At 45.9% G+C, this 13,632-nt stretch overlaps 1 protein-coding gene across 1 annotated transcript; it reads right to left on the reverse strand.

The window, feature by feature from the left end:
* Positions 1-267: 267 nt before the first annotated feature.
* Positions 268-10,681, reverse strand: CHMP3 (charged multivesicular body protein 3). The gene is made up of 6 exons (XM_010179998.1): positions 10,529-10,681; positions 9,565-9,625; positions 5,080-5,259; positions 2,749-2,870; positions 1,255-1,369; positions 268-435 (listed from the first exon to the last, which is right to left on the reverse strand). The coding sequence occupies exons 1-6, from the start codon at positions 10,679-10,681 to the stop codon at positions 302-304; spliced, it is 765 nt and encodes a 254-aa protein (XP_010178300.1). The 3' UTR covers positions 268-301.
* Positions 10,682-13,632: the final 2,951 nt, after the last annotated feature.

Below are 13,632 nucleotides of genomic sequence, written 5' to 3' on the forward strand. Positions count from 1 at the left end.
GGTACTTGAAGCTAAGAACGTATTTCAGGACTTTATATCTAAAAATATGTAACATTACACCACCATTGCCATTTCACCACAGCCTCTCACGGAGCAGTCGGGCTGAACAGAAAATGGTAAGATAATCTCGACAGCCTGCACTCCCCAAGAAGAAGTATCTTACAGAAAAAAAATACATATATTACATGAAGTATTCTGACATTTAAAGTTTTGCATTTTGAGGGTAGGACAGAATATCCCATTGCAAAACAAACCAAAAAATAAAACGAAACAAGGCAAACTGTACACATTCGTGCCCTCCTTAGCTGCGGAGAGTCGCTAATCGCGACTGCATCGCTTCAATGTCTTCCTCCTCGTCGACAGCAGCGGCCGCTCCCATGGGTTCGGGCTCTGGAAGAGCATCTGTGACTTTACTCGGTGCTTTACCCAAGGCCCCTGCAGACAACAGACAGGCTCGTTAGGTGTGTTAGGTCTTAAGAATTAGCAACTTTCAGGAATATAATACTGAAAATAATTCAGCTTCTGGTAGAGGTCACACACAAGAACTGTCCGACTTTATCACAGAGTCACAGAATGGTTTGGGCATTTGGCAAGAGGGCACCAAACCCACGGTGGGCACAGGGCGACAGCGGGGCAGGAGCTGGGCACTGCCTGCAGCGCGTTACAGCTGAACACAGCTCCGGTGCTGGCATTTGTCACACTGTGTCACAAAAAATTCAGGGAAGGGGATGCTAAGCATTATCTAACTCATAACTACAACACTAGAGCATTACTTCACGAGCTGAAAGGCAGAAGTTGGGGCTTTTAGGGGGTTTTTGGGTTGTTCTTCTGAGTTTGATTTTGTTTTTTTTTCCTTAACAACTCCAGACCCTAACAGCATTTCACAGCCCAGACTCAAGGCAATGCAGCTGAGTTTATTCCCTGGCTTCATTAGTAACAGTGGATCTGCTCAACCACATAAATCTCACCTTGTTAAAAGGATCCCCTGTACAAACACTGATCTGCTAAAGCCTCCGTTAGAGCTGCACAGACATCAGCTGATGTGTGTTACTTGTGCTTTCCTGAACCGCACCGGCCTTCTCAGCCAGTACTCCCTGAGGAACCAGTTTGTCAGAGCGCTCTGCCTATCAGCGAAGGCAAAGACACCACTGGGAGAAGGCAGCAAAATCAGAACAGACCAAGACTTAAATTGCTGCGTCGTATTGAAGAGAGTGAGGGCAAAGCTCTGCTCTGGGCAATCACACACACACTCACCAGCTGTAATTTCAAAAAGGATTTTATCAATTTCCATCTCTGCTTCCTCTTCCATTTCCTCTTGGTCCTCCAGGCCTTCAAAGGTGTCCTCCAGCATTTCCTCTATAATACCGGCCTAGCGGAAAACAAAAAGGCAGCGCGTGATGCCCTTGGAAACAGCAGAGGAAGAGGACACGCTTCCTGCTTTCCAGACCAGGTTATGCCTATCCAGGCATTTACCAAGCGCTTGCTGCAGCTCAAGCTTTCAGGATCCACACTGCCCTGCTGCCATGAGGGCAGCCAGCGCACCCACCGGCAGTTTAGGCACATATCTGTACTACCGGTGCACAGGAAAAGCGGTGAGAAAACTGAGGATTAAACGCACACGTTCTCACTTTGAAACCCTCAAGCTATCGGTCATTGTTGTTGCATGTCTCAACACCAACAGCCCCGCTCGCTTCAGGTTCGCAGTTGTATTTCACACAGAATCACAGAATCACTCGGTTGGAAAAGACCTCTGAGATCATCATGTCCAACCGTTCCTGTCTACCCACTAAACCATATCCTTAAGTACCTCATCTACCCGCTCTTTAAATACATCCAGGGATGGTGACTCCACCACCTCCCTGGGCAGCCTGTTCCAGCTTCTGACGACCCTCTCAGTAAAGAACTTCCTCCTTCTCTCTAACCTGAACCTCCCTTGGCACAGCTTGGTGCCGTTTCCCCTTGTTCTATCCCCCATCAGCTGGGAGAAGAGACCAGCACCCACCTCTCTACAAGCTCCCTTGAGGTAGTTGTAGGTGGTGATGAGGTCTCCCCTCAGCCTTCTCTTCTCCAGGCTAAACAAGCCCAGTTCCCTCAGCCGCTCCTCATAAGGCTTGTTCTCCAGACCCCTCACCATCCTTGTGGCTCTTCTCTGAACACGCTCCAGAATCTCAACATCCTTCTTCTAGTGAGGGGCCCAGAACTGAACACACCGTGTAACATGCTGTAAAATCAGCATTTGACGCAGCTTCCTTTACTTTAATCCGCATTTGAAAACACTCCTTTGCAGGGCCTGCAACGCACGCACGGCCAAATTGTTCTGGTGCACAATGGTAAAATTAGTAATAATCTGGTTTGACCTAAACAATCTAGAGTGGTAAGAAGGTGAGGAAAAGCAAAACAGCTTCGGTAGTCCCAAAGAAAATGACCATTTTAGTTTAAAATCAGAGCACTTTCCCCAGATGGAGACACTAAGCTCGATGTAAACCCAGTAACAGCACAGCCATCCTCCTTCCATTCTCAACCCGAGATACTTTTTTCAAGCTTTACACCAAAGTGTTGCAGGTATCGCCAGGTCAGGGTTTTCCCCATACGCAGTAACTTGCTAGAAAGTCTATTAAAAAGCGATTGATGTGCCACTTCCATTTCTGGCACGCAAGCCCCCTGCCAAAGGGATCACCTAAGGGATTGCACAGCACACAAACACCCACCTCCTGCTCACCCAGGTCTCACTCACATTACAGATCTTACCTTCATCATCTCCTTGGACAACTCCCTCATCGTTGCTTGGATTTCAGGGATTTTCACTAGATTTTGCATGGCTTTCATCACTTCCGTGCTCTTCTGCAATGAACCTGCTACTCTCAGGACAGCTGTGAAGGAGAGGCATAGAAAAGCTTGAATGATCCCTGCACCACCAAAAGCAGAGAAACGACCTCCTCTCTAAGTGGAGAGAAATGTGGGTTTTAGGCAATTAAATTTTAAAAATTTAAAAAAAATAAACTAAAATTTTTAAATTAAATTAAATTTAACAATACTCTTTCCAGAGGCTATTTCTCTTACAAGCTTTTCTCATATATGTTGCTATACCAAGATCAAAATGCAATAATTAAAGGTACTCTGAGGTTCTCGAGTTGTGCCATCTAACTTTGCAGATTCCCAGTCGCAGAGAACTTACCTGTTTGTATATAAAACGGTCACTCCTTAACGAAGCAAAATGAAGGTACAGCACATATTATATTTCATTTTAATATTTCATTTCCTCAAGAAAATTACACTTGTAATGGTAACAAACTAACGGAAACCCTGCCTTCGGCAGTCATTTCCCAAGATGAAGCAAGTTAACACAAAGCCCAGACTGAACTCTAGGGTCCTTCCTACGGCTCGGGTAAGAGTATCAGAACATTCCCAGTAAGGTGAAGATGCCAGTAGTGGTAAATGAGGAAGAGTTTTTCTTTTCAAGGACACCTCAGCTGCAAGGATGGCCCCTGCTTCCCTTTCCTGAATGAGGTGCATGGGGACCCATGTTCAGCTTATCCTAAGATTACACCTAACGTTCACATTGTGACTCCTGTTTTACCACTCACCTACTGTCAAATTCTACCTCCACCAAGTTTTTCCCTGTCTTCAATGCTTTCTGCTCTGCTCTTGTTACGGGCTAAAACACTCTAAGGTATAGAAAATGTTGTGGCAAGTCTGGTACAGCAGATTTCTGATGTGGATAAGGGATGAGGGAAATATGCTGGTACTGGGGGAGCACAAAGGACCAAGTAAGTGTCCGAAGACTTGCTGGAGAAACAATAATTCACAAGGTAAAGGGAATTCTACCAAAGGAAATAAACCTCATGTTACAGATCCTGTCAAAATCAGTAACAGGCTCCGCAAAGATACAGGGACATTAGGCACAAATTCTGTTTAGGAACACACACTAAAAATGTGCCCCATGTTACCAGAAGAGAGCTCTGTTTCAGAGCACGTTGTTCTCATGTCACTTCAGGCTCCGAGGAGAGGTGTTAGACCATGGGCTGAGCAGCTGAGCAGCCAGTGAGGATCTAGGGAACAACAAGGGGCAGGAACCCCAGAAAGTTAACTGGGAGCTCCCTGAGCTCAGGGTGGGAAACCCATCCAGACAGGGCAGTGGGAAAACGGTCTCCAGAACAGACTGAAGGGGGTTATTGCCAACAGTTATAGGACTCAGTATGGGATGCAAAGGAAAATAAGATTTTTTTGAACCTAGAAAGACTTATTATGGGGTATTTTAAAGGGATGACAGGACTGTGATTCACAGAACGTTAGGGACTGGAAGGGACCTCAAAAGCTCATCCAGTCCAATCCCCCTGCTGGAGCAGGAACACCCAGATGAGGTTACACAGGAAGGCGTCCAGGCAGGTTTTGAATGTCTCCAGAGAAGGAGACTCCACAACCTCTCTGGGCAGCCTGGTCCAGTGCTCTGTTACATCACTGAGAAGAAGTTTCTTCTCCAATTTCAGTGGAACCTCCTGTGTTCCACTGAGTTGAACACGAGAAACTTTTTATTGGATGTTTACGGGAAGGACTGAAGGTGGAGTAAGGGAGGGATCAAGGTGGACCAGAGCTGATCACAAACCTCATGGGTCTACAGGGCCAGGTACCTGCAGCTCAGGCAGAGGAGAAGATCTGGGGCCAGTTACCAGAGAGTTGAGTGTCTGAGAGCAGCTACTGGTACAAGCCATACATTTCACATATGTGTATGTATATGTATTTTATAATGGACCTTAGTCCTAATCAGCTGAAGAGGAAGACCAGGATTGGGCTGTCAGTGCTGCTCATGTTTGTGTGAAAGCTGCATGTGTTTACAGGGGTGCCCACGGGAATGGGTGCTCAGCCTGGCTGGATGTGGGGACATGGAACTGCAGCAGCCTCACACCTCTGGGCCTGCAATGGGAGGAACTTCCCCGGGTCCTGAAGCCCCCTGGAATCAGCCGCCTTTCCCAAGGGTAGGACTGCTTCCAATTCAAGCTCTGCCTGCATTTCACCTTGGCTCTCAAAAGGGAAACCCAGACCTCACCTCTAAAGCCAGAAGCGCTCAGAAGTTGTTCTTACCAAGCTGGTTCTTCATCCCCATGAGAACCGAGTTCATGTGAGCTTTGGATGCATAGAGTTTGCTTACGGCCCTGCGAGAGCGGATCAGTTCCTTTGCCAAGATCACACACACGTCCTTCTGACCCTTTTTGGCAGCATCCTTTATTGACCGCTTCACCTTCTCCTCTTCTCTCTGGATATCTGAAGTGTAGAAAAACATAGTAAACAGTGACAAATTGCTAAGGATTTGGGAGAGAAACCAGGCATTTGTTGGGGTGTATTTTCAATGCAAAAAATTATTTCTGCTTGTTTCAGATTCTCTCTGTTCCTCAAAGACCTTGTTCTAGGCTGATTTACATGTTAGCTGATTAATTCAACTAAATAGGAGTAGGAAAACTCTCACTACTAAACATCCATCTCCTTTGCAATTAAGAGTACTGTAAAGGAGTGTCCATCACTGGATGAAGCTCAGATGGTAAAGATGAATTCTTAAAAAGCAAAAAAAGGTCCAGTAAGAGAAGCCTGCTTGACTTCCAACTTCAGAACAACTTCCTATTAAACTGGTCTGATACGAATATATATAAATACAAACACACATATAATATATACATGCACAGTTTAAGACTACTGTACTGATGTGCAGCTTACAAGATTACCTCTTCTGTGTCCATCACCAGATTGCCTCACTCCACCAGGAAGGAACAAAGTTGTCACAAGGAGTTTGAAACCAGCAGACTCAGAAGACAAATGGGCATTTTACCAGCAAAAATACTCCCCTGTCAGACGACGTTCAAAGCTTAACCAGTACGCCCACCTTCAAGGAAACGTGAGGGTTGTTGTAGGCATAGCTGTCCTCACTGTTTCTAAATCCCTGAAATGTGTTTTTCTGAAAAAAACCCCCACATTCAGAAAGATTGTAGAAGGCTGATATCACAGAGGCGAGAAAGTTATAGATATTAACTGCCTTTTTTTTAGGGGAGGGAAAAAAAAAAGCATAACCACTTATACAGTGAAGATGTGAGGGTGCGTCCACAATTTTAAGAGTTACTTAGAACCACAGATTTGTTAATTACTGCCAAGAAAAGCCTTCACCCTTGCAGACAGACAGAATTATTCCTCCCATCAGGCACAACTCATTGAGCCTTAGCTGGGTAGCCAGCCAAGTCCATACTGAGGGAGTTAAGCTCCTGAGTTTTCACTGCTCATTCTTTAAGACATGAGCGTTAGACGTCTGCATAAACTCCCACATTCAAATTATAAGCTGTCTGTCTGGTGCCAGAGCTATGGCTAATTTATCAGTGAAAACCAGATGCTGATAAATCGTTAGCTATAACCTAAACCAGCCTGTTCAAACTCTCCTGATGTCCAGCTTCATTTAACAGCATTACAAAAGAGCACGCTGGAGCAGCGGTACTGAACTAACCCTGTATAAAATGAGCACTAAATAGTTGGATTTGAGATATTGTACATTAAATAGGCTTCCCCAAATAACCCAGGTTTCTCTAGCAGATCCGCTGTGACTGTTCACATGTCTGCCTTGTCAGATACTGCTGCCTGTGTCCAGCACAATGCAGGTACCTCAGAAAGCTCTGAGTAAGAAATGCAGGAGCAGGCAGGGGCTACATCAACCCCCTTCCTTTTCCAGACTCAGCAATAACTTAGCCACTGATTAAATGTGGCTCTAAGCCAGTTTGTAAAAAAAAGATATCCTCAAGTAAATAAAGAATTTGGATAGTAAGGGTTAGGCACACTTTTAACCACAAGAACAGTTGTTTCTAGCAATGGCTTTGTTCAAATTTGATTTTGTTTGAGTCTTCTTGATTTATACCAGACAGCATCTAAGAGGTGATTACACACAGGCAAGAATCAAAGGTTGCCCTTTTACAAAAACAAAGGCATCAACACACACTTTTTGGCACAGCTGACCTGGAGGCTTCAATGCAGCTTCTCACGTGGGAGTTAATGAACCCTGTACTCAAGATGAGTCATTCTCTCAATATCATTCAATGGCCTCTTTACTCTGAAGGGCTGGCAGGAATCTGTAGGATTGTGATCAGAAAAACACACTCCTTGCTGCTCCCCCACTGATATCTGCAGAAATGTCACAAGCTCAAAGACATTTGTATGTCAGAGACAGGAGTGAGCAGTCCCAGCACGTCAGGACAGGTCAGAAACAGCTGAAGTGGTGCAGCAGAGCACAGAAAGCACCAGGAGTACCCCAGCAGTACTGGGGAATCATGACATTCTCTTTGGCAGGCTAAAAACAACCCCAAGTATTGAGTTGCTACACCCAACGGAGGGTAGTGAGGCCCTGTACTTGAGTGAATGCTTTCACTCGCATGACAAACTGCAGAATGTGACATTAGTGGCATAAAATATGCAAGAATGGTCGACTCCACCTTTAAAGGTCAATGCCAGCTCTGCAGCTCTAGTGAGCCAAGTCACTACGCCAGTCCTTTTACAGCTCGACCAAGCACAACAGAGCCACAAAGCCCAAGCCAAAGCACTTGTGAAGGGGGCTTGCAAGCTCAGTAAAGCAAAGTTACTGTATTACTCCAACTACACTGACTCCAAACAATTCAATTCTGAAATTGCAAGGACACCTTTCATTTCTTGAACCTCCCAAGCCCTCAAAAGCAGCCTACACCAAACAGAAATCACGACAGCAGCAGCAGTCCAACAACAGATGGCTTGGAGCAGCGTGCTGCTATATTGGTAACCGTGCTGACTGGGCCAACCGAGTGTTGGAGCGATCCAAGCCCACTCAGTTCGTCCCAGGTGGATCCGTGTCGTCGAATTAAAACACATCTATCACAGGGAAATGAAGACAGGTCCCGGCTCAGCATCCTTGCTTAAAAATTACAGCGACTGTCAGTGTAAATCTCACTGAAAATGATAAAGTATGGCAGAACCCAACTACAGTGGGTAGGTTTTGAGAAAACCCTTACAGGCACATGGCTGTCATCTTCAGCAGCAGCCTGCTCACCTGAGAAGTGCCCAGCTGAACCACACACTTCCACAGCTGACACTTGGTAAGATGCGAAATCCTAGCACAATATGCGCATTACAAAGATATTCTGTACTTTATTTTAATGGGATTCATCAGAATAGCAGATGGCTGGCGGTGAGTCTAATCCTTTAAGCGCTGAACTGTATTTCTTTGAATATAATACTCAGAAATACACATGCAGAGATGTTTAGAGCTGCTACAATAATTCAATTCACACCCACATCAAAGTATCACACCGCCACACAGCCCAATATCCACATAGGCCATTAGAAATATTACGGCGGGCACAACGCTGAGAGAAAACCAAAGTTTCAAGAAACAAACACATGGGTAGTTTGCTCCCATAGAAGATGCAACCTCTAAAATAATAATTTGCTAACAAGATCAGCCACATTTCACTTGCTCCGTGCCTGATGCAGCCACACCACGTGCCTTGGAGAATGCAACACAATTCACAAGCATCATGAACATCACTGTACATCAGTTTTCCTGGAAGAGGCATACACCCTGTCCTCATTTTACAGCTGAGGACAAAGACAGACTTTGCACTGCACGAGCACCTCTCTTCAACCAGCTCATACAAATGCACAAGTGGGAGAACCCCTGAACCCTGCCAGTTTACTCCAGTGGGGCTGCAGAGGAAAGGGAGAACGTACCCCAGGAGTCACTCAAAGCAGGAATGTGCCTAATGACCAGCTGCTGACATAAAATATCCTTCAGCACATCCCGTGGACCAATCCTGAGCACAGGGTAGAAGACAAAAAGGGGAAAAGAGAATCTAGCCCCAAACCTATTTTCAGATTCTGGGAAGATGAGCAGAAGAGAAAACAAGAAACTGAACTAGCAGCAGGGTAACAATAAGCAACTCCTCTGCTTTTCAAGACTGCTTCTAAAGTGTAATGCCTGTAATTTAATAGCAAAACACCCACTATGAAAAGTCATCTTTTTTTTTTCCTCCCTTCTCTCCTGTTTGCAATTTTCCCAAGCTACTTTCATTTAGCACATGCGCTTCATCCCAGTACATACCCAGTGAACCTTTTACATGTGGCATTACACGCCATACCGATACTATTCATCAGATCAATGTGGCTGAAGTTCTGGGTTATAAGACTAATTCATCTTATCAAATGGGATTTCACAGAATCACAGAATCACACAATCACAGAATCACTGGGTTGGAAAAGACCTCCGAGATCATCACGTCCAACCGCTCCTGTCTACCCCCTAAACCATATCCCTATGTATTTAAGAGCATGTCTTACTGGAAGCATACAACATTCAGGTTCTTCTGAAAATTTTACTTGGAGAACTTCACAGCGACATCATTTTGAAACACAGACTAAGTCAGGTCCCAGGATCACATTCGTCTTCCTTTATTTCAGATACAACAGAGTCCCCCAGGTTGTTAAGACTCCACAGCCTCCCCCATTTAAAGCAAAAAAACCTTGAAGGCAGACAGGGAAGGGAAAAACAAAAAATGAGACGTGAGTACAAACCTCTGATTTGTCTATCAATCACTCTCATTTCTTTCCTTATCTTCAAGGACCATTCATTGACCTTAAAAAAAACAAAGTAAGAGTTACTTGAAATTCCAACTTTAAAACTATGCTTTTATACTTTTGTGTGACCTCACCATTCAACATAAAGAAGCACTTCAAAATGCAGAGGCCTTAGATGTTGAGCGACGTTGAAATATTTCATTATTAAAATAAAAAAACCCCACACAACATTGCAGAGGTATTTTGCACTTCTCTTAACATTCACACAAGGGGTTAAGGAGGACGAGATCTGTGAAGCAGAGACACTGCCTGCCTGGCAGACTTCCCATGTCACAGCACAGGGGACGTGTGCCACAGAGGATTTCAGCATGAGGTAGAAACTTTGGCACGGGATGACAGGACCAAGAGTGCTGCTGCTTATTTCAGTCAGAAGGAACCCCAGGAGGTCTCCAAGCCAATGTCTTGCTCAAAGCAGGACCAAGTTCAGAGCTCAGACAGGTTGTCTGGGGCCTCATCTATTGACTTTTGACACTGTTCAAGGGCAGAGACCTCACAGACACGCTGGGCATGTGTCCCAGCACCTCATCATTCCTCTGGTGAAGACCTTTCCTCATGTCCAATTCAAAATTCTCCTCTGGCCACCTGTGGCTGTGGCCCCCTCTCCTGTCACTGGGCACATCTGAAAAGCACCCGGCTCTATCTTCACTACAGTCCCATTAGAGGCAAGTAACAGCTTTAGACCCTTGCTCCTTCACCTTCTCCAAGCTAAAACGAACCCAGTTCCCTCAGCTTCTCCTCCTGTCATGGGCTCCAGTCCTCCACCATCCTGGTGGCCCTCTGCCGCACTCTCCCCAGTTTGTCGATAACCTTGCACTGGGTGCCCAAACCAGGACACTCTTTTGCAGATGTGCCCTCATTAACGCTGAATGTAGCAGAGTAACTGAACAACCATGTGCCTTACCATGCAGCCCAGTTTGCCCTCATTGCTGCAAAGGGGCACTGCTAACACATTTATTACCCACAAGAAGCCCAGGTCCTTTCCTACAGAGCTGCTGCCCAGCCAGCCCCAGGCTGCACACTGCTCAACACCATGAAGATCTCTCTGCTGCAACATCTCTGGCTCCTCCGGCACAGGGTGCAGAAGGTGGGGAGCACCACTTTGATCAACCCTTTGGGGAAGTAGAGACATCAGCCAGGCAGCAGCTGCCAGACACCCAGCTGAGAACTGGATTTGTGGCAACGAGGGAAGCAGAGAGGGGCTGTACAACCCCAGAATCAAGACTCTGAGGATAACACGAGCATATCAACAGGGTGCCAAGTGCTTGTGGAGCTCTGATACTACTTTTATTATTAGCAGCACAGATTTTGCACAGTTTCTAAAAAAAAAACAACCAACAAACCCCAAGCATTAAGATGACCTCTGGCTGACGGATCCATTCGCAGTGGCACAGGCCCCTGCACAGGCCACTCAAGAAGTCCAGCTGGCTGTATGAACAGTTTTGTATGAGAATCACCCTGATTTTTATGTGACTTTTTACATTTCAAATAAAAAGCTTCCTCTACCTGGATAAGTTTTATAACAGAACTGGAAAAAGAGCGCTCTTCAGTGCACAAGCCCAGCAGAGCATGAGAGATTCTTAGACTTTCACCAGTCTCAACAGAAATGCTCTCAGTTGTAATGAACAAGACCATGTTTAGACTACAGACAACAACCATCCCCTGAGTTGCCAAAGCACAAAATCTCCTGCAAAAAAACTCAAATCCAAATGCCCTGCAGAGCTCTGTGCATGCACATTATGTGTGTGCAGAAGCTTTGAAGGGATTTCAGAAAGCTCCTGTACTTTTAGTTGAACCCTGTTTTATTACAAGGGGGAAAAAAACCCCAAGCCCTTGCAGGACCAACTGCAGCCTCCTCTCTTGTTCTTCAGAACAGAGCAGAAAATTTCATGTAGGTTTATTCCTCGTCCTGATATAAGGCTAAGAAGGTCCCTCTTTTGAGCATACCTACATCAGAGAAAGAAAAGCAGGGGAAAGACACTGAGGAAAAACATGATTGAACTCTTGCTGGCCAACTGTTCAGTCTCAAATGTAACATCTTCCAGAGGTTCACTCTACAGCTGGTATTCTAAAACAAACCAACATGCAAAAAGCCTTCATGTACATGCACAGTCAGCAACTGTCAAATGAACTACAGCCAGATTCACAGATTCTGCCTGTGATGCACAGCCCAGCACAAAGACACCATTAAACCACAGCTGGCCACACGTTGTCATCAATCCCTGCTAACTCTTACAGCAGAAAACTCTCTGATAGCTCACCCCTAAGCACTGCCCAGGAATAAACTGCTTCACACGACTGTTCTCGTAAAGGCAGAGCTGGGCACTCCCTGGTCTTCCCAGCCCTCATCACCAGTTTTGGGGGAGGAAATCCCATTGACTGTCACCTAGACAACTGCATGCTTCCAGTTACACGAGACACTGCAATTCATGAAGGAGTAAAGAAGCTGCAGTGCCGATCGGATGCAGGACACCAGGGATATGGCTACAAACCACTGCACAACGTGGCACAAAGTAGCAATGCTGGGAATAGAAGCACTTCAGTCAACTAATTACCCCAAGCACAACTCCACGCTGATGAAGCTATTCCACTTCCAGTAGTGACAAAGAAACCTGTTGTTCTCACAGCACTGCCTCACACCAGAGTCAGCCAGCAAAACACTAAGCTGAAATAAGCCACTCTTTTAGCTCAAAAAATCCAAACATGATATTAAAAGAATAATAAACTCCCAGCTTTAGACAGGCTAAAATGCATCACTGGCTCCTCACAAGGACTGAGTATGTTTGCCTTGTATCATTCACAAATAAATTTGCTCCCATTGACGGAGAGCAATGACAAATGAACCCAGGGTGGTTCACTGCCACCACAGAAAACTCCTATCATCAACCTATCAAAAAACTCTCATATCATCAGCCTGCTCCTGCGGTGCTCAAATTGCTTTCTTTGGCCACACTCAGGGACAGTATCTAGTGTAGAGCTGCCGGCAGACACAAGGTAACTGGTGGTGTTGCCCCATCATCCAGTAAGCAGAAATAACTTCTTCTTTCTTCCAAAGCTGCGCAGTTAGATAAAAGAAGAAAGAAATTTCTTACTATCAATGGGTTTCCCAGTATCTCTGTTTCGCCCTGTGAAGTCATCGTGCCAGCCCGCAGTCCAAGAGCGTGCTCATGACGGCAAGATGACCTAAGTCACTCCTCCCTACAGGTGAGACACACCTGTTTTAGAGCACCTTTGCAAGCTTTTCTGCAAACAGCTCCAAGATGGCCTACAGACACAGCTGTGTTACTGGAAAACACGACAAACTTGTCGGTTATGGAAGGGGAAACAGCAGTCACTGGACATGAAACAAGAACTTAGCACAGTACAACCACATTGTGTGGGTGAAACAGCTGTCTGCTGCTTTAGCCCACCACTGAGAGCACCAGCCTCCAAACCCCAGCCTTCCCTATGTTATCTTCCAGCACCACTCATGAATGGAGGAAACTATAACGGACCTGCACGGTGCCCTGACACAGGCAGAGAAGGGAAAGGACACCATCAAAGGTACAGTCCTCATCGAACACTGTCACCCCACAAGCAATGACTGGAACCTGCTCCCCAGGGACTTGCTTGCTACAAAGCAGCAGGGAATATCTGTGACACTGCAGCTTTTCTAAGCCTTCAACTTCAGTATCTGTCACCTTCCCCCTGTTGTTTTTTTAATACCTCTAATGTATTTGATCTTTCCCCGCAACAACTAGCAGGTTTTTTAATTAACATATTAGTAGTGATTTACAAAAGGCAGCAGTGAAATACATCAGTATCTTGATTATTTCAATTCACTCGCTGCTGAGGCTGGGTCAGAGCTCACCGGAGCTCCCCGCCCGCTCCAAACCCGCCCCCCTCAGTCCCAGGCCAGGTGCCGTCTGGGGAGGGTCCTGACACCGCGGTGCTTTGCCCAGACCGGGCCCGGCCCCTCCGCAGCCTCCAGCCGGCGCCATGGCAACGCGATCTAGGCCGCCGTCCCCG

This window comes from Mesitornis unicolor, unplaced genomic scaffold (genome assembly GCF_000695765.1).
Source record: "Mesitornis unicolor isolate BGI_N332 unplaced genomic scaffold, ASM69576v1 scaffold15312, whole genome shotgun sequence".
Taxonomy (NCBI): domain Eukaryota; kingdom Metazoa; phylum Chordata; class Aves; order Mesitornithiformes; family Mesitornithidae; genus Mesitornis; species Mesitornis unicolor.

What these genes read in the sequence shown, in the direction of transcription:
- CHMP3 (XM_010179998.1), bottom strand. Translation starts at nt 10,681, where the DNA reads ATGTTGCAGCAGAGAGATCTTCATGGTGTTGAGCAGTGTGCAGCCTGG. An exon ending in GATTGATAGACAAATCAGAG is followed by an intron (nt 5,260 to 9,564) that starts GTTTGTACTCAC and finishes TCTACACTTCAG; the next exon opens with ATATCCAGAGAGAAGAGGAG. An exon ending in TGTCCAAGGAGATGATGAAG is followed by an intron (nt 1,370 to 2,748) that starts GTAAGATCTGTA and finishes GTTTTCCGCTAG; the next exon opens with GCCGGTATTATAGAGGAAAT.